The sequence below is a fragment of the Hemibagrus wyckioides genome, linkage group LG12 (genome assembly GCF_019097595.1).
Source record: "Hemibagrus wyckioides isolate EC202008001 linkage group LG12, SWU_Hwy_1.0, whole genome shotgun sequence".
In the NCBI taxonomy this organism is placed as follows: domain Eukaryota; kingdom Metazoa; phylum Chordata; class Actinopteri; order Siluriformes; family Bagridae; genus Hemibagrus; species Hemibagrus wyckioides.
Window position 1 is genome coordinate 16,786,515 of NC_080721.1, and position 24,744 is coordinate 16,811,258.

At 41.9% G+C, this 24,744-nt stretch overlaps 1 protein-coding gene across 1 annotated transcript in view; it reads right to left on the reverse strand.

Annotated features, from left to right (window-relative positions):
- Window positions 1–24,744, reverse strand: part of LOC131362584 (interferon-induced very large GTPase 1-like) — a 58,200-nt gene that overhangs the window by 23,192 nt on the left and 10,264 nt on the right. The window contains exons 2-4 of the mRNA XM_058404699.1: window positions 11,875–12,252; window positions 3,260–3,304; window positions 1,908–1,951 (exon numbers count right to left, since the gene is read on the reverse strand). Of these exons, the coding sequence (XP_058260682.1) occupies window positions 1,908–1,951; window positions 3,260–3,304; window positions 11,875–12,252 (467 nt within the window). The remainder of the gene's footprint in view (window positions 1–1,907; window positions 1,952–3,259; window positions 3,305–11,874; window positions 12,253–24,744) is intronic.

Sequence of the window (24,744 nt, forward strand, 5' to 3'; positions counted from 1 at the left end):
CAGACAAGTACCGTTCTCCTGGCAACCGCCAAACCCAGACTCGTCCATCAGATTGCCAGATGGAGAAGCGTGATTCGTCACTCCAGAGAACGCGTCTCCACTGCTCTAGAGTCCAGTGGCGGCGTGCTTTACACCACTGCATCCGACGCTTTGCATTGCACTTGGTGATGTATGGCTTGGATGCAGCTGCTCGGCCATGGAAACCCATTCCATGAAGCTCTCTGTGCACTGTTCTTGAGGTAATCTGAAGGCCACATGAAGTTTGGAGGTCTGTAGCGATTGACTCTGCAGAAAGTTGGCGACCTCTTCGCACTATGCGCCTCAGCATCCGCTGACCCCGCTCCGTCAGTTTACGTGGCCTACCACTTCGTGGCTGAGTTGCTGTCGTTCCCAAACACTTCCACGTTCTTATAATACAGCTGACAGTTGACTGTGGAATATTTAGGAGCGAGGAAATTTCACGACTGGATTTGTTGCACAGGTGGCATCCTATCACAGTTCCACGCTGGAATTCACTGAGCTCCTGAGAGCGACCCATTCTTTCACAAATGTTTGTAAAAACAGTCTGCAGGCCTAGGTGCTTGATTTTATACACCTGTAGCCATGGAAGTGATTGGAACACCTGATTCTGATTATTTGGATGGGTGAGCGAATACTTTTGACAATATAGTGTATATAGATATATATATATATATATATATATATATATATATATATATATATATATATATATATATATATATATATTAGTCTATATATCTTATTTATCCCTAGTCTAGACAGACTAGACAAACAATTGACACAAACATACACAGAGCGTGTCGCATGATTTACCAGAAATGATAAGCCGGCGTGATTTCACAAAGAGCTTCAGACACAACTTCCACATAGAAGCATTCCCATAATGTGATGCAGCGTCAAGTTCCCTCGAAAAGGGAAACACAGTCCAGTTTCTTGTCTAGGGACAAAACATTTGACAAATTTATGGATGGATCAGCCAGTCTAACTGCCTATCAACTTAAGCCTAACCAGTTCATTTGCTCTCACTGATTGCTGTGTATCCTCACCCATGTAATTTCTCAAGGCAAGGTGGTGGTCTCTAGTCCTAGTTCCCATAGCAAGTTCGAACACTGTCTATTAATCATAAGGGAGTTGATATCTACTTTGGATGCAAATTTGCCTCAAAGACCACATTCATGAAAATATACAAGCAACAAAAATAGCAATTATATATTATGTAATTATATGTATCTGTACCCTTCCAACATATAATTAGAGAAATTGTAACTGTTGTGTTGTATTTATGAGAGAAAGAGAAGAAAATTCAAGTATAAATTCAACTGTCTCTCAGTTGTTTTGCTTTCTTACATACACACCCATGAAACTATATCTGTAAACAGAACTACTCCATAAAACCCAGTTTCATATAACACCTGAACAGCTGAACAACTTTTTATCCCCAACTGTGGCTACTCTTTTCAACAAGCCATCTAGAACAGGTAGAACTGGCCTGCCTTATCCAGATATTGTGTTGTGGTTTCTGTAATGTATTTGTGTTAATGAATTGTAGGTACACTTAGATTTGTATTTATTGTTCATTATTGTTTTTGCACTTTTCTAGGTTTGTATGTCTGCGTGTTCACAAACAGTACATATTGTTTTTGCCAAGGTAAACTTCTGTGTACTTGTTCATTTGGCAAATGAATGATTGACATGATTCTGATGTCAATTCAGTATTAAAAACAATTTCTGGGCGATTTTAATCTTTCAGAGGTTTTGATTTTATGCTGTTGCAAATACTTATTAAATTAGAACAGTAAAACACTAAAATTAGAACAGCAAAACACTGAAATCATTAAAACACACAAATTTCTTTCAGCACATTTGATAAGAATTCATCTACTTACGTGTCCCTCTTCTGCTGGCTCTTGTTTTTGGCAGGTGGTATAGTCTGTGAATAAAATTTTACAATGTTAAAGACTACATTCTGTCTAAGACAAATATATGTATATTTACCAAATATACACATAAATAACAATCCTTCATATTTTGCTGAAAATGAATTAGGATTAAAACCCACAGAAAATTGGACACCATTGTGTTCCTTTGACTTGTAGCTCCTCTTTATGAATTGTTTACTGCGAGTTTCTTGACTGTTTTGGTGTTTAAACTATACCATTTAATTTTTTCCTTTTACGTCAATAACATTTTTTACCTTATCTTTTCAGAGGGCGCATTTGTTTACTGTCTAAAGACAGCAAGCAAAGGATTTTATCCAGCTCACATTCAGTCAAAGGTGCATAACCAAGTATGGCAAACTCTCAGCTTGTCCAGTGTCTGAGCTGCAGGATGTTCAGTTATTCTTTCTTTGTTGTTAGTGTTAATTTTACATGTGATCAATGTACTTTAGTTAGCTCACTGATGGAGATTGGTAACTTATTAGTAACCCCCCAATTCCAGCATTAGAGCCTTCACAGTGGGGTGAATGGGTAACGACTTGGTGGCATAGTCACAAAAGCCAAAGCTAATGCTAAGTCTAACCCATGGGAGCAGCACTCTGCTCCGCTTCACATGTCTAACATTTTTCCTTTCCTCAGTGAAGCACCTGCTGAGAAACCTGAAAAATCTCTGGTACTAAACTCTCACAGAAAAATGGATTAAAACAAATGAGAACAAAACCCAACAATCAGCCTGGTGATGCTTGAGCTTGTGCAGCTTTTGACACCACTGATCATAATATTCAACTTGATATGCTAGTAAATGTTGTTGGTGTTAAGGACACAAACACAGCAAAGAATAATCAAACAATAAAGTATTCAAAATAAATCCAAAAGATAGACATATGACTAAAACAGGAAACATAACTAAACTGTCTAAATATAACTGGAACTATGATAACAATCATACAGTATGTGGTTACTATACCATAATTGTATTTTTAAAAAGTATAATTTTATTTTTATTTATTCTTGATCAATTGCAGTGTGTGTGCAAACTGAAATGCTATTCAACTGAACTGTATTAGATTAAAGCTCCATTATATTAAAAATTCCTCATGTTTTTAGATGCTCAGCATTACAATGTTCTCAGGTAATGTAAGCCTAGTTTCTCACAGTAGGCAATACAGGAACAGCTTAATGTATTTACAGCCATCCCTTTTGGATAAGATATAATAAGCAAAGCTGACAAATATATCTTGTGTAAAAAATGGTTAAATAATTATGTATATTCAATTCATGTTGGCACAACAATTACTTACTCTTTGTGTCCTGTTTTTTCTCTTCTGGTAATGTGGTTGCACCATCTTAGAAATGAATTAATAAGCAAAAGAAAACATTAGTAGCATCACATTCTAATAATGTAATTTTTAATTATTTTTATATTGTATTATATTATATAAATATTTTTTTTATTATTTTCTTATGAGCTTGATGTCAATTACTTGATGCCAAGTGCTTAGTGGAGCCCAGTGTTATTGAGTTTGAGCACAAGATAATGGGTAAGATTGATGGGTCAGAGAATTTATTACAATTTATTACTGTTCTTGGAATTTGGAAAAACCTGTCTATTGGGAAATGTGCAATAAAATGGTCATTAAGTTCAGAATTCCAGCTGGGAACTTTTCAACTACTTTACCCATGTTTACTGACATTACAACAGTTTGGCAGTACAAAGGCAATGGTATCTTAATACATGAAATGTATCAGTTCCCTTTTGAGGGAACTCGACACTGCGTGATGGCTGATGCTATGGGAATGCTTCGCTGCAGAAGTTGTGTGAGAAATCATTTATCAGCTTGGCTAGGTCATGTGATGAAATGAAGCATGCCAGCAAGACCATAAAAGGGCATATATGTGAAATTACGGGAGATGTCTTGCACTTTTCTGAGTTGTTTGTTTGTTAGAGCAGTATGTACAAGTCGCTCTTGAGGGAGCCAGCTGCATGCACTAGGAAACTTTTCCTCTCTATGAGCTCTGCTCCTGCTTGGCTGTTTTCTCCAGCCAAGCACCTGTGCCTAATGGTTTGGGTCCCATGTCAGCTGAGGCAGCATGCTGAATTAGATCATGGGTCTCGCAGGTCGAGTGATGGAACAAGAGACATGTGATCCCCTTTCTCTTGTCCTCTCTCCTGTCTTGGATTTCTCCACTTCAGCTCCAGGAGTTTGTGATTCCTCCTGACTCAAACTAGGAATTGTTATTGTCTTCATTCGACTGTGAGGAGCTCAGTGTGGGTGTTGATGAGTGGTATGCCATTAAAATGCTTTGTGCTGATAAAGCCTGTTTTACATAATGTCGCTAAGCTCATTGCGCACTTGCTTGGCTGTATTTCCAGCCAAGTGCCTGCGCCATGTGGTAGATCAAGCTGGTGCGGTACTGCACACAATAGCATTTTTGCAGGTATATCCAGCTGGATTGCTAAAGGAGCTCATCTGTGATGAGGGGCTCACCATTCTGGTCTTAACTCCCATCAAGCCACAGATTTAGCCCTCCATGCCACAAAGCAGACAAGAGGAAATCTGATTGAGATAAAAGAAAAGGACAAAACCTTTTTTTAGATGCCCCAATTCCTGGGGCCTGTTCTTCCATTGCCTCAGTGAGGAGCTAGGGCTATCAACCAGTAGCCACTAGCTTTGCAGCCCAAAGTGGGTAGTGGGTTCTGTATACAGAATCCAGTTCACCTTATGTCCTTCTTCTTTCAAGGTGTGCTGCACACTATTGTTGGCACAGGCCAAACATCATTCCTCCAAGAGGAACGGCTTTCACATCTGAAAAATGGGCCATAGAGCATACAACCATTTCAGGGCTAGAAGGGTTATAGGTCATAGCTTCGTACCCTTCTTGTGTGGACAGACCCTGGTTTCTCACCTTGGGTCCCATGCTATGAGCATGTAATTGTCGCAAGATGGATGCCCCACTCTCAGGTTGGGGAGCTGTCATAGATGGCTGCCCCACACATATCATTTGGGAGGGTTCCTGTCTCTCCTGGCACACAAATTGCCTAAAGATGGGGGCTGTGTTTCTAGTGCTGAGACACTTCCTCCTGAATGTCAGGGGCTACCTTTGGTGGTCCTCTGCATCAATCATTAGGGCAATCTGTGTTTGCCCCCACATGTCTTCACTGACATCTTCAACATCTTGCTGAGCACCTCCATTGTCCTAACGTACCTCAAGACAACAACCATCGTCCCTGTGCCTAAGAAGTCTACAGTTTCCTGCCTCAATAACTACGACCCGTCGCACTCACACCAATTGTGATGAAATTCTTCGAGAGGCATCCCAACAATGGACTCTTCTCTCTGTTGTGGTCAGGGAAATGTTTCCGTTCCTTGAAGGCAAACACAGAGAGAATGAGGAGGAGTTTCTTCCCACAGGCCATTTGGGCTCTCAACCAGAACACCTAGAACCTGTACTTTCTGGACTTACCCCACACATGAACATTACATTCTACCTCAGCTGATTGTTGCACACACAAATTGCACTACTGGTATACCCTGCACTACTCTGCACACACAATAACCACACTCACTGGACATCTTTGTGTGCATACTGCACCAACACTTTACATACCGTATTATTTATATTTGACCTTTTTTTTTTATCTACATACAGTATCTCACAAAAGTGAGTACACCCCTCACATTTTTGTAAATATTTTATTATATCTTTTCATGTGACAACACTGAAGAAATGACACTCTGCTACAGTCTGTATAACAGTGTAAATTTACTGTCCCCTCAAAATAACTCAACACACAGACATTAATGTCTAAACAGTACAACAAAAGTGAGTACACTAAGTGGAAATGTCCAAATTGGGCCCAATTAGCCATTTCCCCTCCCCGGTGTCATGTGACTCGTTAGTGTTACAAGGTCTCAGGTGTGAATGGGGAGCAGGTGTGTTAAATTTGGTGTTATCGCTCTCACACTCTCTCATACTGGTCACTGGAAGTTCAACATGGCCCCTCATGGCAAAGAACTCTCTGAGGACCTGAAAAAAGAATTGTTGCTCTACATAAAGATGGCCTAGGCTATATGAACATTGCCAAGACCCTGAAACTGAGCTGCAGCACGGTGGGCAAGACCATACAGCGGTTTTACAGGACAGGTTCCACTCAGAACAGGCCTCGCCATGGTCCACCAAAGAAGTTGAGTGCACGTGCTCAGCGTCATATCCAGAGGTCGTCTTTGGGAAATAGACGTATGAGTGCTGCCAGCATTGCTACAGAGGTTGAAGGGGTGGGGGGTCAGCCTGTCAGTGCTCAGACCATACACTGCACACTGCATCAAATTGATCTGCATGGCTGTCGTCCGAGAAGGAAGCCTCTACTAAAGATGATGCACAAGAAAGCCCAGGTACAGTTTGCTGAAGACAAGCAGACTAAGGACATGGATTACTGGAACCATGTCCTGTGGTCCGATGAGACCAAGATAAACTTATTTGGTTCAGATGGTGTCAAGCGTGTGTGGTGGCAACCAGGTGAGGAGTACAAAGACAAGTGTGTCTTGCCTACAGTCAAGCATGGTAGTGGGAGTGTCATGGTCTGGGCCTGCATGAGTCCTGCCGGCACTGGGGAGCTACAGTTCATTGAGGGAACCTTGAATGCCAACATGTACTGTGACATACTGAAGTAGAGCATGATCCCCTCCCTTCAGAGACTGGGCCGCAGGGCAGTATTCCAACATGATAATGACCCCAAACATACCTCCAAGACGACCACTGCCATGCTAAAGTAGCTGAGGGTAAAGGTGATGGCCTGGCCAAGCATGTCTCCAGACCTAAACCCTATTGAGCATCTGTGGGGCATCCTCAAACGAAAGGTGGGGGAGCACAAGGTCTCTAACATCCACCAGGTCTGTGATGTCATCATGGAGGAGTGGAAGAGGACTTCAGTGGCATCCTGTGAAGCTCTGATGAAGGCATTGCTGGAAAATAATGGTGGCCACACAAAATATTGACACTTTGGGCCCAGTTTGGACATTTCCACTTAGGGGTGTACTCACTTTTGTTGCCAGTGGTTTAGACATTAATGGCTGTGTGTTGAGTTATTTTGAGGGGACAGCAAATTTACACTGTTATACAGGCTGGACACTCACTACTTTACATTGGAGCAGAGTGTCATTTCTTCAGTGTTGTCACATGAAAAGATATAATAAAACATTTACAAAAATGTGAGGGGTGCACTCATTTTTGTGAGATACTATACATGTATATACTATATATTACAGATGTTTATATGTATATATTATTTATGTTTTGATAAATATTTGTAAATATTATATTACATTACATAATTATATTATAGATATTATATTATTATATTATATAAAATATATTGTATTATATTATTATTATTTATTATGTTTATTTATATACATATATATATATATATATATATATATATATATATATATATATACACTATATTGCCAAAAGTATTCGCTCACCCATCCAAATAATCAGAATCAGGTGTTCCAATCACTTCCATGGCCACAGGTGTATAAAATCAAGCACCTAGGCATGCAGACTGTTTTTACAAACATTTGTGAAAGAATGGGTCGCTCTCAGGAAGTCCAGCGTGGAACTGTGATAGGATGCCACCTGTGCAACAAATCTAGTCGTGAAATTTCCTCGCTCCTAAATATTCCACAGTCAACTGTCAGCTGTATTATAAGAACGTGGAAGTGTTTGGGAACGACAGCAACTCAACCACGAAGTGGTAGGCCACGTAAACTGACGGAGCGGGGTCAGCGGATGCTGAGGCGCATAGTGCGAAGAGGTCGCCAACTTTCTGCAGAGTCAATCGCTACAGACCTCCAAACTTCATGTGGCCTTCAGATTAGCTCAAGAACAGTGCGCAGAGAGCTTCATGGAATGGGTTTCCATGGCTGAGCAGCTGCATCCAAGCCATACATCACCAAGTGCAATGCAAAGCATTGGATGCAGTGGTGTAAAGCACGCCGCCACTGGACTCTAGAGCAGTGGAGACGCGTTCTCTGGAGTGACGAATCACGCTTCTCCATCTGGCAATCTGATGGATGAGTCTGGGTTTGGCGGTTGCCAGGAGAACGGTACTTGTCTGACTGCATTGTGCCAAGTGTAAAGTTTGGTGGAGGGGGGATTATGGTGTGGGGCTGTTTTTCAGGAGCTGGGCTTGGCCCCTTAGTTCCAGTGAAAGGAACTCTGAATGCTTCAGCATACCAAGACATTTTGGACAATTCCATGCTCCCAACTTTGTGGGAACAGTTTGGAGCTGGCCCCTTCCTCTTCCAACATGACTGTGCACCAGTGCACAAAGCAAGGTCCATAAAGACATGGATGACAGAGTCTGGTGTGGATGAACTTGACTGGCCTGCACAGAGTCCTGACCTCAACCCGATAGAACACCTTTGGGATGAATTAGAGCGGAGACTGAGAGCCAGACCTTCTCGTCCAACATCAGTGTGTGACCTCACAAATGCGCTTCTGGAAGAATGGTCAAAAATGCCCATAAACACACTCCTAAACCTTGTGGACAGCCTTCCCAGAAGAGTTGAAGCTGTTATAGCTGTAAAGGGTGGAGTGACGTCATACTGAACCCTATGGATTAGGAATGGGATGTCACTTAAGTTCATATGCGAGTCAAGGCAAGTGAGCGAATACTTTTGGCAGTATAGTATATATATATATATATATATATATATATATATATATATATATATATATATATATATATATATATATATATATATTTATTATGTATTTTTATATACACATATATTTGTATATGTATATCCGATACACAATTGGCTTTACATAACTATTGGTGTTTTTCATAATTTATCATGTCTTTAATTTCTACTAAGATAGTATTTATTCTTCCTATTTTTCCATTTATATTTTTATTACCTATATCCCTATACTTTTCTTGTCCACACACTTTACTTTATACTTTATACTCTTCTTCAAATGTAGGACAGTCGTAAAAAGCATTTCACTACGTCATACTGTGTATGATTTTGTATGTGACAAATAAAATTTGAATTTGAGGCTCATTATGAGGCACATCAAGTCACAGCTACCACCCTCACTGGACCCCTTGCAGTTTGCTTATTGTCCTAACCTCTCCACGGATGATGCCATCACCACAACCCTCCATGTGGCCCTCTCACACCTGGACTGTAAGGACTCATATGTATGAATGCTGTTCATAGATTTCAGTTCAGCATTCAACACAATCATCCCTCTGCAGCTGATTGAGAAGCTGAGCCTGCTGGGCCTGAACACCTCTCTCTGCAACTGGATCCTGAATTTCCTGTCTGGGAGACCCCAGTCAGTCAGATCAGGAACAGCATCTCCAGCACCACCACACTGAGCACTGGAGCTCCTCAGGGCTGTGTGCTCAGTCCACTGCTGTTCACTTTGCTGACTCACGACTGTGCAGCTCCAACCATATCATTAAGTTTCGACCGCAGTGGGTCTCATCAGCAAGAACGACGAGTTAGCATACAGAGACGAGGTGCAACAACTAACAGCCTGGTGTAGAGCAAACATCCTCTCCCTGAACGTCGACAAGACTAAAGAGATGATTGTTGACTTCAGAGGAGCACAGGGTGACCATTCTCCGCTGTTAATCAACGGATCCTCTGTGGAGATCGTCAAGAGCACCAAATTCCACTCTTCTTGAAGGGTGGCCCTCAGGTCATGGGGTGCAGGGTTCCGTGCATCATTCCGTTCCCTAATGATGCAACCTCGATGAGCTGGAGCATTGTCATCCATGAAGATGAAATTAGGCCTGTGTTGTTCATGCAGGGGCACAATGACTGGATTAATGATGTTATTCAGGTAGTATTGGCTTGTCACTGTACCATTCACAAGATATAGGGCAGTTCTGTATTGAGTAGACACACCTGCCCAGACTGTAACACCACTGCAACAGTGGCTGATGCATAGCGCTCTCCTTGACGTCTCCAACATCGTTGGCGGACATCATTTCTGCTCAACGTGAATTGACTTTCATCAGAGAACAGCACTGAGGCCCACCGGTCCCTCGTCCAGCATAAATGCTCCCTGGCCCGACGCCTGTGCCTGGTGGTGTGGTCAGGTACCCGTGCAGGTCGTCTAGCATGCAGACCACACTGATGTAAACGTTTTCGAATGGTCTGACGTGACACTTGGGTGCCTCTAACCTGCCTTAAATGTGCCTGGAGTTGAGTGACATTCATCATCCAGTTCCGCAGGGCACTGTTCACAATGAAGCAGTCGTCAACATAAGATGTGGCCAAAGGACATCCACTTCTATGCCTTTCTGTGACTCTTCCAGTCTCTCTGTATCTCTGTCGCAACCTGCTGATGACACTCTGTGACACTGTAAGCTCAGTGACCACTTCCCTCTGAGAACATCCTGGTTGAAGCCTCACAATGGCGAGGTACTGTTGATCAATTGTTAGGTGTGGTCTTGGTCTCATGATGTCAAAATGTGAACAGCATGATGAAGAGGACTGTTTAAATACCAATTCTAACTGAACCAGAAAATTTATTGGTGGATTCATGGAACACCAGTTGTGAATTTTGCCGTTAAGCACCTTGTTAGAGAACAGCAAGTTCTGCAAAAAGTACTGAAACACTGAACAGTTGGACATGTGCATTCAAAAGTGTAGAGAAGGTCAAATTAAGTTCACCTGGAAAGGTTATAGTGCATTTTAGGTGCATCCTGAAATTTCACCCCAAAGCCCAATATCCTTAACTTTTTGTGAGTAGTGTATAATCATACAATCATATATGTTATTAGTTACCTGTTTTTTCTACAGTTTGTCAAAGTTGTACATCATTTCATTTTATTAACATTTCATTCATTTCATTCATTTTATTAACTTCAGTCCTAGCTCTGTGTTCTTGTTTTTGTGTTTGAACTTTGAACCACTTATGGAGAGAGATGCCATTCCCCGGCCTCAGCCACTGCCTCAGCTGGCGGCCGGGGAATGGCATCTCCCTCCATAAGTGGTGGAATGCATATGGCAATTTTTGCCCCAATGAAAGTCGCTTTGTTCACCACTGAAGTGTTGACCCACTGTCCCCTGTGGCTTTATCTAATGCCATGGTGCAAATATAGCTGAGGCTCCATAGCTCTGTTTATGGAGGTCCTAGCCAGCGTATACCATGCCTGAATCTGCCAGTTATTGGTGGCTCTTTATTGGCCCTAATTTACTTTCTGGATGGTGTTCTTTGGGAGTTTCCCATCTAGAGGAAGACTCTTCTCAGTTCTCCAACCCCATCCTGAGATTTGGAACCTCTTGGACTCTTAAATGAGGTTGTAGAGACTATGTAGAAATTTCACCTCTAGTGTAAATGCCATTGTCAGGATCTTGTTCACTGCCCTTTTAGTACAGTCAGTTCCTACACACATGCATCGTTGAGGACCATTCACCTTCTTATTAGGTTCTATAACTTGGACCTGGACCCCACATCTCCTGGCCCTGGCATGAGGCAGGGTTAGTATTGGAGTTCCCATAGTATCAGCCATGACGCAGCATTGAGGTGCCTCAAAAGAGAACTATACCAGGGTACATATGCAACCCAGTTCACTGAGAAAGGAATGAGATGCTCTGGGCATCCACTTGTATTGCCTGCAGACAAGCCAAAGCACTGGAATGCTTTTAGGTTTTAGTTTTTCACAAACCTTTGAAACAACTGTTTTTACTTATGTTTAAATGAACACTTGTTTTTTTAAAATAAAATTTTGATTTTACATTTAAGTAGTATGTCTTGATTTTGTAGTTCATTTCTTTCCCTCTGTTCAGGGCAGGTAAACTTTAAGATTGCTCTGCTTCACTTAAAATCTCATTCTAAAAGTATTCTCTAATAGTATTTCATCTAAAAGAATTCTCATTAGTCTCACCATCTACTGTTACCACAATGGAGTACTTTATTGCTTGATCACCAAAGTTGTTCAGGATATATCTCAGTTGGTTTCTGTCCTCTTCAGTAAAGTCATAAGGGTGCACCACAAGTAAAAACACATGAGGTCCAGGTTCAGAAAATGAAATACATTCGTTTATTCTTTGACTCAGTTCCTCCTGAGAGAGCTGTGAGTCAAATAGATGAGGTACATTGATGATGGTGATGTCTCTTCCCTCTATGTGCCCACTCTTACATTGAAGCTTTACTGAATGTGGAGAATCTTCAGTCTCAAACACAGAATTGCACAGGATAAAGTTTCCCACACTGCTGGTATGTAAGAGACTTTTCCCCAACAGAACAATCCTCAGCTCTGATACTGAAAATATAAAAGTAAAAAATACATAATTTACAAATCAAAAACTGGTACACCCAGGTACACCACAGAGAAATATGATTTTCCTTGATAACCATGCATCAAATTACACTCGAATTAATTTTACCCTTTAAATAGGAACAATTATTGTTATTGTTAAATATGTTGTTCTGTGCAAGATTATCCACATCTACTGATTAGTGAAATGTATCTTGATCTCTTTAACTTTCACAGGACCAGAGATGATGTATTATAGATATGCACAAATCTGAAAAGACTACAAAAGCATTTCTAAACACCTCGTTGGTCATTAATCCAGAGCATAATAAACTGTTTGCTAATAGAGGAATTTCAGGACTGTCGCTACTTTCTCTAGGAGTGGGTGTCCTGCACAGTTCACGCAAAGAACACCACAAGCAATTCTGAAGGAAGTGAAGAAGAATCCAAGTGTAACAGTGAAAGAAATGCAGAAAAATAAAATCTGTTTTAAATCTTCATGTTAGGTCTTCATGTATTTACTATCAGGAAAAAAAGAACAAGAATGCTGTTGATCTAAATACACCACCAGAAAGGAAACCACTGCAGTCCAAAAAATATCTTATATCTCAAAAAATGTCATATCTCAAGTTTGCCAAAAACAATCTGCTCTGTTGACAGAGGAGAGCTGAACTAAGAACACCATGTTTTTAGCAACTATAAAGACTACAAAACTGTAAAAGACCATACCACAGAATATAAAAGCAACAGTCCATGTCCTCATGGTTAGAAGAGGTTGATTCATGCAATATGACAATGACCAAAACCATACAAGGGAAGATTGGCTGAAAATGAAAACAATTTATGTTTTGGAATGGACAAATCAGCAAATCAAGATAGCTTGAAAGTCTTGATGAAATGCAACAGTATTGTTAGAAGGAATGATCCAAAATAGATTTTCAATGGATTTTGAAGATGTTCTCCGGTCATTTTGATCTCATTGCGCGGTGATATTGGTTGGCCCGACTGATCACCTGATTTGAACCCGTGCGATTTTTTTCTCTGGGGATATTTGAAAGCAAAAGTATACACTCATCGCCCTCGATCTATTGAACAATTAACAGATGCCATTCGTCAAGAAATTGCTGCCATTCCACATGAAATGACCCGTCGACTTATGGACAACTTTCGTGAATGCCTTCGACAGTCTGTGTGTCATGATCTTTCCCTGCACTCTCTCCGTCTCGCCTCATGCTTCCGGGGCGGTGGGACCTGGGATCACCCGCTTCCGGGTGACCTCCATTTTTATACTAACCTGCGCTATTTAAGGACGTGGTTTTCACGCTCTCCCTGCCGGATGATCTCTCCAGTTTGCCTCGCGCTCGGCGATACGGCTGGCTATCGCCTGCCCTTCCTACTTCCGTCTTCCTCGCATTTTTTGTTCCTGTTTTTCGCAGTGAGTTTTCTGTTCGTTTTTTTTCCGGCTCTTTTTGGTTTCGTTTTGCCGGCTCCTCCGCCTCACTGTTTTCCGTGGCGTTTTGTGTTTCCTGTTTTTGCTTCGGTGGTTTGTCCCTCCGTTCTTTTCATGTGGATTATTCCTAGCGGATTTTTTGGTTTTCCTTCTCTCTAGAGGCGGCCCCTTTTTCCCCCTGTGGATTATTTTTGTGTATTTTCTTATATTTATATTGTGGATTCGGACGTTTTCCCGGGGACTTATTTTGTGGTTTATTGTTTTTGCCGTCGCTGATTACTGACTGTTTCCTCAGGAAGTCTGGATGCCTTAGGTGGAGTTAGTAACCCCCCAACTCCAGCATTAGAGCCCTCACAGTGGGGCAGGTTTGCTCTCCTCAGTGAAGCACCCACTGAGAAACCGGAAGGATGTTTATATGAGATTAAATCTTAAGGCATGTAAAATTAGTTAGGCCTTTAAGGGCTCCAGCAGCACAGGTTAGTTGTATTCTGGGAGCCATGGCACCATATATGCCTTCGTCAGTCTCAGGTTACTAAGGGTAATATTGTAGAGGTGTGTAAGTGAAGACGATGTCTGATGCTGTAGTATGCTCTGGCCCCATCCCAATGTGTGGCGATGTAGCTTATAGCAAGTTATGGTCGCTGAACTGCTGGATGTCCAGGTCATGCTCCAAAAACAATGTGGGCTTCATAGATAATTGGAGCTCTTTTGAGGGCAAGGCTGGCCTGTTAGGTGACTAATTACCTGGAGTCAATGTTTTTTCAATACCCTAGATACTGTAGCTCCACTTAAAAGGGAAAAAAAATAAAAATAAGAAACTAGCACCCTGTTATAATGACCACACACAAGCTTTAAAACAATCAGCTAGGAAACTAGAATGTAAATGGCGTCAAACTAAATTGGCAGTATTTTGGCTAGTGTGAAAGGAAAACCTATTGAGCTACAAAAATTCTCTTAGTACTGCTAGATCATCGTATCTCTCTGCCCTAACTGAAGATCACAAAAATCATGAATTTTTATTTAGTATTGTAGCAAAACTAACTAGGAGTAAAACCACTGTAGAAAAGCACGCAGCAGCAATGACTCCATGAATTATTTCAATTAAAATATTGATATCGGGCAGGTGGGTAGCACATTCACCTCAGACCTCCAGCATCCTGGGTTTGAGTCTTGCTCCTGCTCACTGTGTGTGTGGAGTTTGCATTTTCTCCCCATGCTTGGTGGGTTTCCTCTGGGTGCTCCGGTTTCCTCCCACAGTTCAAAGACGTGCTTCTAGACTGATTGGAGTTTCTAAAATGCCTGTGGGGTGTGTGTGTGTGTGAAATTAAATGAAAAATTGAAAATGGTTATCAAATAACCAAATTATTTGATATATATTAGTCCTTTAGATAATATAACTATTTCTGATCAGAATGCTTTACTCCCCTTCAAGAGCCTCATCTACTTTCACTAATTAAACTTTCAACCTGCATCCTAGATCCTTTACCCACATCTTTCCTTAAACAGATATTACCAGTAGCTACCGAACCCCTTCTAAAAATTATAAATTCTTCCCTTAGCACTGGCTATGTGTCTAAATCTTTTAAGCTAGCGGTTATCAAACCCCTGATTAAAAAACCGGACCTCGACCCCTGTCAGCTGTCTAACTATAGGCCAATATCAATCCTGCCCTTTATCACCAAGATCCTAGAAAATGCTGTAGCACAGCAGTTATGTTCATACCTGCATAGAAATAACATTTATGAAATGTATCAGTCAGGATTTAGACCTCATCATAACACAGACAGCACTGGTTAAAGTGGTCAATGACCTGTTACTGGCTTCTGATCAGGGCATAAAGTGTTTGGTGTACTGGGATGTTTGGATGCTGTCATCTTACCACCCTTGCAAGTCACTCAGGTTTGCTGATTGTGAAGTGGTTGGACGCTTTATGTCCCAGGAAGCCTTCATGTCTATCACCTTCTGGCACTCCCTTTTAGTTATGATGTCAAAGCTAGTATTGCCAGAGTCCCTGCCTGCACTTTACACATAATCTACACTGTCTTTAAACATCACATGATCACAAGCATACCTAAAATCTTTTTTTCTCTGTTTTTGTTTGTCGGGCTGTATACATCCCACTCCCAAGCTCCCAGTGTTGAGTTTCCGGTTTGACCACTGGCTCCACCCCTGGGTCTCCTTGCTTGGTGGTGCCCACTGATGCTGTGGATGGATCTAAGTGGACAGCCTGTGACCAGGAGACAGGCATGGGCAGAGCCACTTGGAGACTATCACACCGTCACAGATCTGCCATTACATATGTCAGCTTGTGACAGAAAATAATTAATGCAAATAATGAACTTAGAAACTATACTGACCTAATAGTTTTTCATGAGCCCTTGGTTGCTGTTGTAGAAAGGACATTAATTAGTTAAGTTTACATTATTTACTGTTCCGTGTCACCCAATTGAGGATGGGTTCCCTTCTGAGCCTGGTTCCTCTCAAGGTTTCTTCCTCATATCGTCACAGGGAGGTTTTCCTTGCCACCGTCGGCACAGGATTACTCATTAGGGAAAAATAAAATAAATGAAATCGTAACTTGAATTTAAACTTTTTTATATACACCTCAGTACACTGCACCCCCCACCCTCACTTCTGCTTTCAATCTACCCTCTGAGAACAACTGTGGCACAAAGGAGGAGAATATCCCTCCACCCATGATCACAGCAGCCCAGGTGTGCGGAGAGCTGAGGAGGCTCCGTCCCAGCAAAGCTGCAGGCCCAGATGGAGTATCTCCACGACAACTGAAGGCCTGCGCAATGGCGCTAGGAGACCCTTTACAGCGCATCTTTAACCTGAGCCTGGAGAGGGTACTTCGGCCGTGGAAAACATCCTGCATCATCCCATTCCCAAAGAAACCACATCCTGGAGAGCTGATTGACTTCAGGCCAGTCTCACATAATGAAGACCATGGAGCGGGTGCTGCTACACATTAGGCCACAGGTCTGCCACACCCTCGACCCGCTGCAGTTTGCATACCAGGAGAAGGTGGGAGTGGAGGATGCCATTACCTACATGCTTCTCAGATCCCTCTCTCACCTGGACAGCAGCAGCGGGGCTGTGAGTAACATTTTTGGACTTCTCCAGTGCATTCAACACCATCTAGCCACTTCTCCTCAGAGATAAACTAATAGAGATGGGAGTAAGCTCACACCTGATCGCATGGATCACAGACTACCTGACTGGTAGACCTCAGTATGTTAGACTGGGGGATTGCAGGTCTGACACTGGTCAGCAGTACTAGAGCACCACAAGGGACTGTTCTCTCTCCAGTCCTGTTCACCATGTACAGCTCGGACTTTCAGTATAACTCAGAGCTCTGCCACACGCAAAAGTTTGCGGACAATACTGCTATCGTTGTCTGTATCAGGAAGGGACAGGAGAAGTAGTACAGAAAACTGATACAGGATTTCGTTGCATGGTGTGACATTAACCATCTGCACCTAAACACCACAAAGACAACCTCAACCTGAGCCTGTGACTATCAATGGTGACTGTGTGGAGTTTGTCAAGACCTACAAATACCTTGGAGTACACATGAATGGAAAAACTGGACTGGACTGCCAACATAGACGCTCTGTGCAGGAAAGGACAGAGCTGGCTGTACTTCCTAAGAAGGCTGGCTTCGTTTAACATCTGCAAAAAGCTGCTGCAGATGTTCTCAGACTGTTGTGGCGAGTGCCCTATTCTATGCGGCAGTGTGCTGGGGAGGCAGCATAAAGGTCTCCTCATGTCTGGACAAGCTGGTGAGGAAGGCGGTCTCGATTGTGGGCTCAGAACTGGACAGCCTGACATCAGTGGCATTGAGGAGGGTGCTGAGCAGGCTCCTGTCCATCATGGACAATCCATTTCATCCACTGTTCAGCATCATCTCCAGACAGGAGCAGCTTTAGTGACAGGTTGCTGTCACTGCCCTGCTCCACTGACAGACTGAGGAGGTCGTTCCTCCCCTATTCCATGTGACTCTTTAATTCGACACGATGTGGGAGAAGTCAGTGCTGACACTACTCTCTACACACACACACACACACACAGATACTTTTATATATGTGTGTGTGTGCTAAATCAGCATCTCTCCGATTTATGACAAGCAGGCTTCGTCAAATTTCTACACAAGCACACCTCGTTCTGATTAATGAAGTACTGATTTGGTGATCACCTGAATCCAATCCTATTTAATGGGTAAAAGTATAAAAACAAAAAAACACTGCTGTAAACAGCACTCTCCTCTTGCAATGTGACTAGTTGGATGGTAAGAAAAAAAAGTGCTAGAAGTCTTTCAAAGGTAATTGGAAATTTTAAAAATAACCACTGAACATGCCAAGACTTTGTTTCACTGTTTTTAAGTGAAGAAAAAAAAGGCTCAATCCTAGCTTTACTGGCACAAGGACTCAGTGAGCATCAAGTTGCTTCTATCCTTAATATTTCAAAGATGGCAGTTCACAAAAACAAGATCAAGCAACAGACACTAGAAACAACAAAGCTACAGCTTGGAAGAGGCCGAAAACGGGACAGTAACAAGCGAGATGACCGCAAACTTATTCGAATGTCAATAAAGAACCATAGTCTAACCTCAAGTGACCTTCAACAACAGTGGCAAACTGAGACTGGGGTGAAGTGCATGGCAAGAACAGTTCGAAACAGGCTTCTACACACAGGGCTAAAGTCGTACAAAGCCAGAAAAAAGCCCTTCATCAGTGAGAAGCAAAGAAGAGCCAGGCTGAAGTTTGCAAAAGACCAAAGGAATTGGATTGTAGCAGACTGGAGTAAGGTCATCTTTTCTGATGAGTCCAATTTCAGCTTTGCCCAACATGTTATGGTTAGACAGAGACCTGGAGAGGCCTACAACCCACAGTGTCTTGCACCAACTGTAAAACGTGGAGCAGGATCAGTGATGATCTGGGGGTGCTTCAGCAAGGCTGGAATTGGACAGATTTGTCTTTGTGAAGGGTGCATGAATCAAGCCAAGTACAGGGTTGTTCTAGAACATTTGCCTCCTTCTGGTAAGACAATGTTCCTCAACTCAGGATTGGATTTTCCAACAGTCTGGATCACCAGATCAAGACCCTGTCATGGCCAGCCCAATCTCCAGATTTGAACCCTATGGAAAACCTTTGGAATGTAATCAAGAGGAAGATGGGTGGTCGCAAAGATGAGCTGTTTGCTTTTTTGCAAAAAGAGTGGTATGAAGTTACCCAACAGCAATGTGAAAAACTGGTGGAGAGCAAAATGCATGAAAGCTGTAATTGCAAATTAGGGGTATTCTGCCAAATACTGATATCTTAATGTTATTTAGCCAAAGCATTAACACAATTTGTTTACAAATTATTTACATTGTTTTATTTGAGTTATTAAAGCTCTGCAAATGCTGTATGATTTTGGGTTATTGTGATGTGTTATTTCCTTTAAATATACACTCTAAATAACAATAGTTATATTTTGAACAACAAAATGCTTTATTTTTTGTGCTAATTGTCTTTTTTTTTTATATATATATTGAGCTGTACTCAAGTCATTGTTTTTTTTTTTTAAACCATGGTATTGCAAAATCTGTTAAAATTAAGAAAATGCTTTATTTTGTGCTTATTTTTTGTTTATTTTAAAATACTCTTTGTTTGGGAGCAGTGCAGTAAGCAGAAGAGTTGTATTCAGTATCTAGGTATAAGTAAAAAAAAAAATGTTAAGTTATGAAAATGTTGAGTTACTAAGATGCATAGGTGCCATGCATCAGCGCTGATTACCTGTTTTGGACTGAGGTTCTTTAACTGTGCAGGTGGCAGTGGATTTCCCTGGGAAGGCTCCCATGATGTTACATTACCCCTCCCGCAAGAATAGCATCAGATATTGCTAAGCCCACAGCTCGGTTCCTGAAATAGTTTCTTGTAGCCCTGGGTACAGGATGTGTCATCCTGGGACCAATGAGTGCTCCTCTGGACTGTTCTCCTCCAAGTCAACTAAATAGTGGCAGTTAATACTCCACCATCAGTGAGAATCTAAGATACAACAAAGGCAGAAGAGCCATCTATGATACAGGGAGGGAGTGGAGGCTCAGTGGGAGGCACAGAGGGGCTAAAGTCTGGAAATATAGGAATTGCGGCAGATCTTCATAGTGCAGTGGAGTTCTAAGTGGTACCCCTCAGGATTTACCCTCCTCAGGATATTAAAGGGCCCAGTATAACTAGGTACCACTTTCTTGGGCTCCACCCACAATGATTGGTCTTTAGTTGCTAGCCACAACCGTTGGTTGGGGTAGAACGTGTGACCCAAACACGGCTTGCTTCCCTCAATGAACTGCAGCTCCCCAGTGCCGGCAGCACTCATGCAGGCCCAGGCTATGACACTCTCACCACCATGCTTGACTGTAGGCAAGACACACTTGTCTTTGTACTCCTCACCTGGTTGCCGCCACACACGCTTGACACCATCTGAACCAAATAAGTATCTTGGTCTCATCGGACCACAGGACATGGTTCCAGTAATCCATGTCCTTAGTCTGCTTGTCTTCAGCAAACTGTCTGCGGGCTTTCTTGTGCATCATCTTTAGTAGAGACTTCTTTCTGATAACTGCTCTCATTTCACCAGCAACCTTTAGTGGTATTTTGAAGATGTAGAGGATGTACAGGTTGTGTAATTGACATGCCTCAGCTTCCAGGTGACCTGTTGGGTCCTTTCTCCATGGGATTCAACTTGCCCACCTTTTGCCAGTATTGCTTTTTCTTTCCAGTATCCCATGCCCAGGAGCCAACCTTGACCAGCTATTTGACAGTGGTTACTGTTCCTTCCTCACTGGTAGGCAACCTTGGGGTTGATGTTGCTCAGGATGTGGCTTACTAACTCCCCATGGTTGATGTCTGCCTTTCATTTTATGCAGGGAGTGCAGTAATTGTAGTCAAAATCCTGAACCCTGTACATGGCTGAGCACCCTCTCCCATGTCGGGTTAACAAAAATGATGCAGAGTTCTTATTAAGCTTTGCAAAATCGCAAGCACAGTACACACACAGGAATGATGTTGACAAGATATAACTAATTGACATGCTATAAAATAATTAAACATACAGCTACATACAGTATACAGGTGAACATTATGTGGCAGTGCTACACTGCCTGTACTTTGCACACAATGTACATTGTGCTTTACTATTACATGATCACAAGCATACCTATTATTCTCTCTCTGTCTCTCTCTTTTTCTGTCAAGATACACATGCTACTTCTGAGTTCCCAGTGTCCCTGACTGCTTCTTCTCTCGTACCTGCCATTTTGATCCCGTATTTGACTCTTGGCATTTGGAGGTGCTTACTTATGCTGAGAATGACCAACATGGAGTACCTGGAGACAGAGGAGACTGCTGTTGATAGTAACACTTGGAGATAATGGTGGTGGCTACCATGGTCAGTTTTGCACTTGGTTCTTCATCATTAAACATTTGATGGCAGGAGGGAATTTATGTTAAATCTATAATTAATTTAGGAATCATGTTGCTACTCATACATATATATTGCTCATAAGCTACTGGACATTATTTATAATCACACTTATTCAATGTCACCCAGATGAGAATTGGAATCCTCTCATTGTTTTTATCTTATCATATCCTATCATTTAGAGATGGTGGCACAAGTTGAGCAGTGCTTGGAGATCTGAGAAAGTGAGGTGCAGGTGTGAAAGTTTTGAGGTAGAAAGGTGCCATTCCATTCTTGGCTTTGTAGACAAACATTAGTGTTTTGAATCTGATGCAGCTACAGGAAGCGCAGCAGTGGGGCGGTGTGGAAGAACTTAGGCAGGTTAAACAAGAAGTCGCACAGCTGTATTTTGGATCATTTCCAGTGGACGAATTGGATTCAGAGGAAGAGAGTTGCAGTAGTCCAGTCTCAAAATGACTAGAGAGTGAACAAGCACTTGAGTAGCCTGTGTGGATAAAAATGGCTGAATCCTTCTGAGGTTGTAAAGAAGAAACTGACATGAGCGTGTCACATAGGAGAAAAAAGACAATTGACTACAGAATGGCACCCTGACAAATCTAGAGGGATGAGGTCAGGCCCCTCCTACTGGATGGGTGATCAAAGTTGATCAAAGCAGGTGTGGGAATATTTTTTGAAACATTTGCTTTCCATACACCTTTTGCTTTTCATTATAAGGGAAAAAATTATAAAATCACAGAAAAGAGAAATGAGCTAAACTGGCTGAGTCATCGTTAGAATTATTCTCCAACTTTCTGGCGTCTATGGTCTGGCTTTGGCGTAAACAACACAAGGGCATAAGCTAGCATAATATAAAAAATATTATGGAGCTGGCTCCACTAAGACCGAAAAAACATGTTGATGATTCAGAATCCTTGGGCTTAGAGACGAGAACACCATAACAGGTTTATCTAGCACGTTCAAGAGAGAGCGTAAGGTCAATTTCAACGTACTTAAAGTACATATAATGTACAGAAATTATATAGAATAAGAAGTAGCTTACCCAAGTAAGAGGAAGAATAGTAAAATTCCTGGTGGTAAAGTGGTAACAGGTGCCGAGACGTAAGTGTGTTTGGAGAAGATGTTTTTGAAATGCCAGGGGAAGTAAGCAAAATATTATTGCAGTGGTTGATGTTAATGTAGACATAGGGAAAAAACGCTGAATAAGTGTAAATGGAAAAATACAGACAAATACATGGATTGGAAAATTAAATTAAAATAGATTAAAATAAACTGACTAATCCTAAACACACATACTGTATATATATAGAATAGAATAAAGTAAATAATTAAATAAATAACCTAGGTTAGTGGGCCTAACTTAAAACACCAGACTAAGATCACTGAACCATTTTACCCCCATACCTTTACCATATTATCAGTATCACCTCACAACGAGTGAAAGCTGAAGTAAAACAAGGGTAGCACCCTTTCCTTAAATAGTGTTATTAATGGTAATAATTATTTCTCAGGATTCTAAATAATTGCCAGGCCATCACCATGCACCACACCAGAACAAGTGCACAAACATATGGAAGTCAGAAATCATAAATCACATAATAGAACACCTATGATAATATAAAAATATAAGGGGTCAAAACAAATGTGTTTTTTTGTTTAAATAAGTTCTGAAGTCCAGACAGATCAACAACTTGTACTTGTGACACATAGATTGTATGAAGGCCATAGAAAGGTGGGGTTGTTTTTGAGGGGACAAAAAGTAGTGTACATCAAAACAATCCATAGGAAAATCAGTAGGTACATATACTGGGGGATTTTGGAAGGGGGGCTGTTCTTGACTGCATCGATTCATGAATCTGTGTATTTGAGTGCCATTTTTCGGTGATATTTTTCTAAATAAAACGGGTTGCTCTTTGTCAGCCACGCCTGGAGGAGTACTTTATTTCTTTGTTTCTCCTGCATATTTAATTTTTTTTTGACTTGAACTGTAAGACTTTTGATAATATTGGTAATTGAGAAAAGCTCCAAGACCACCCTGAAGTGTCCACCCAGAGAGGGGCTCTGGGTTCCGAAACAGGCAGTGCTACCAGACTGCTGTAGCTTAGGTAGAAGAGTTTTACCAGTTAGTACGGCAATCATATATGCTATCTTGGCTCTCTTTGAATGGAACTGCAAGAGCTACATCTCTCACACAATGGAGCTTTCACAGCAATCTGCAATCCACTGAATGCTGACCCCGACAGTCTGTTTATTATCGCTGGAGATTTCAATCATTTGAATCTCAAAACAGTACTCCCTAAATTCAATCAGCATGTGGACTTTGTGATGAGAGGGGGCTACTCCGATCACATCTTTGTTATGCTAATTCCAGCATACAGACCACTCATCAGACGCTCAAAATCAGTTGTGAAACAGGTTATAACCTGGCCAGCAGGAGCCACCTCTGTTTTAAGTGCCCTAACTGGAACATGTTCAGGGAGACTGCAACTAATGGCAACTCTGTTAACTTGGAGGACTACACGGCTTCAGAGACCAGCTACATCGGCAAGTGAAGGATGATGTGATGTCCACCAAGACCATAACCACATGCTCCAACCAGAAGCCATGGATGACTACAAAAGGGTGTGCTCTGCTGATTGTGAGGCTCCGCCTTCAGAGCAGGGGAGATATATATATATATATATATATATAGATAGATAGATAGATAGATAGATAGATATAGATATATATATATATATATACACTATATTGCCAAAAGTATTCGCTCACCTGCCTTGACTCGCATATGAAATTAAGTGACATCCCATTCCTAATCCATAGGGTTCAATATGACGTCGGTCCACCCTTTGCAGCTATAACAGCTTCAACTCTTCTGGGAAGGCTGTCCACAAGGTTTAGGAGTGTGTTTATGGGAATTTTTGACCATTCTTCCAGAAGCACATTTGTGAGGTCACACACTGATGTTGGACGAGAAGGCCTGGTTCTCAGTCTCCGCTCTAATTCATCCCAAAGGTGTTCTATCGGGTTGAGGTCAGGACTCTGTGCAGGCCAGTCAAGTTCATCCACACCAGACTCTGTCATCCATGTCTTTATGGACCTTGCTTTGTGCACTGGTGCACAGTCATGTTGGAAGAGGAAGGGGCCAGCTCCAAACTGTTCCCACAAAGTTGGGAGCATGGAATTGTCCAAAATGTCTTGGTATGCTGAAGCATTCAGAGTTCCTTTCACTGGAACTAAGGGGCCAAGCCCAGCTCCTGAAAAACAACCCCACACTATAATCCCCCCTCCACCAAACTTTACACTTGGCACAATGCAGTCAGACAAGTACCGTTCTCCTGGCAACCGCCAAACCCAGACTCGTCCATCAGATTGCCAGATGGAGAAGCGCGATTCGTCACTCCAGAGATCGTGTCTCCACTGCTCTAGAGTCCAGTGGCGGCATGCTTTACACCACTGCATCCGACGCTTTGCATTGCACTTGGTGATGTATGGCTTGGATGCAGCTGCTCGGCCATGGAAACCCATTCCATGAAGCTCTCTGCGCACTGTTCTTGAGCTAATCTGAAGGCCACATGAAGTTTGGAGGT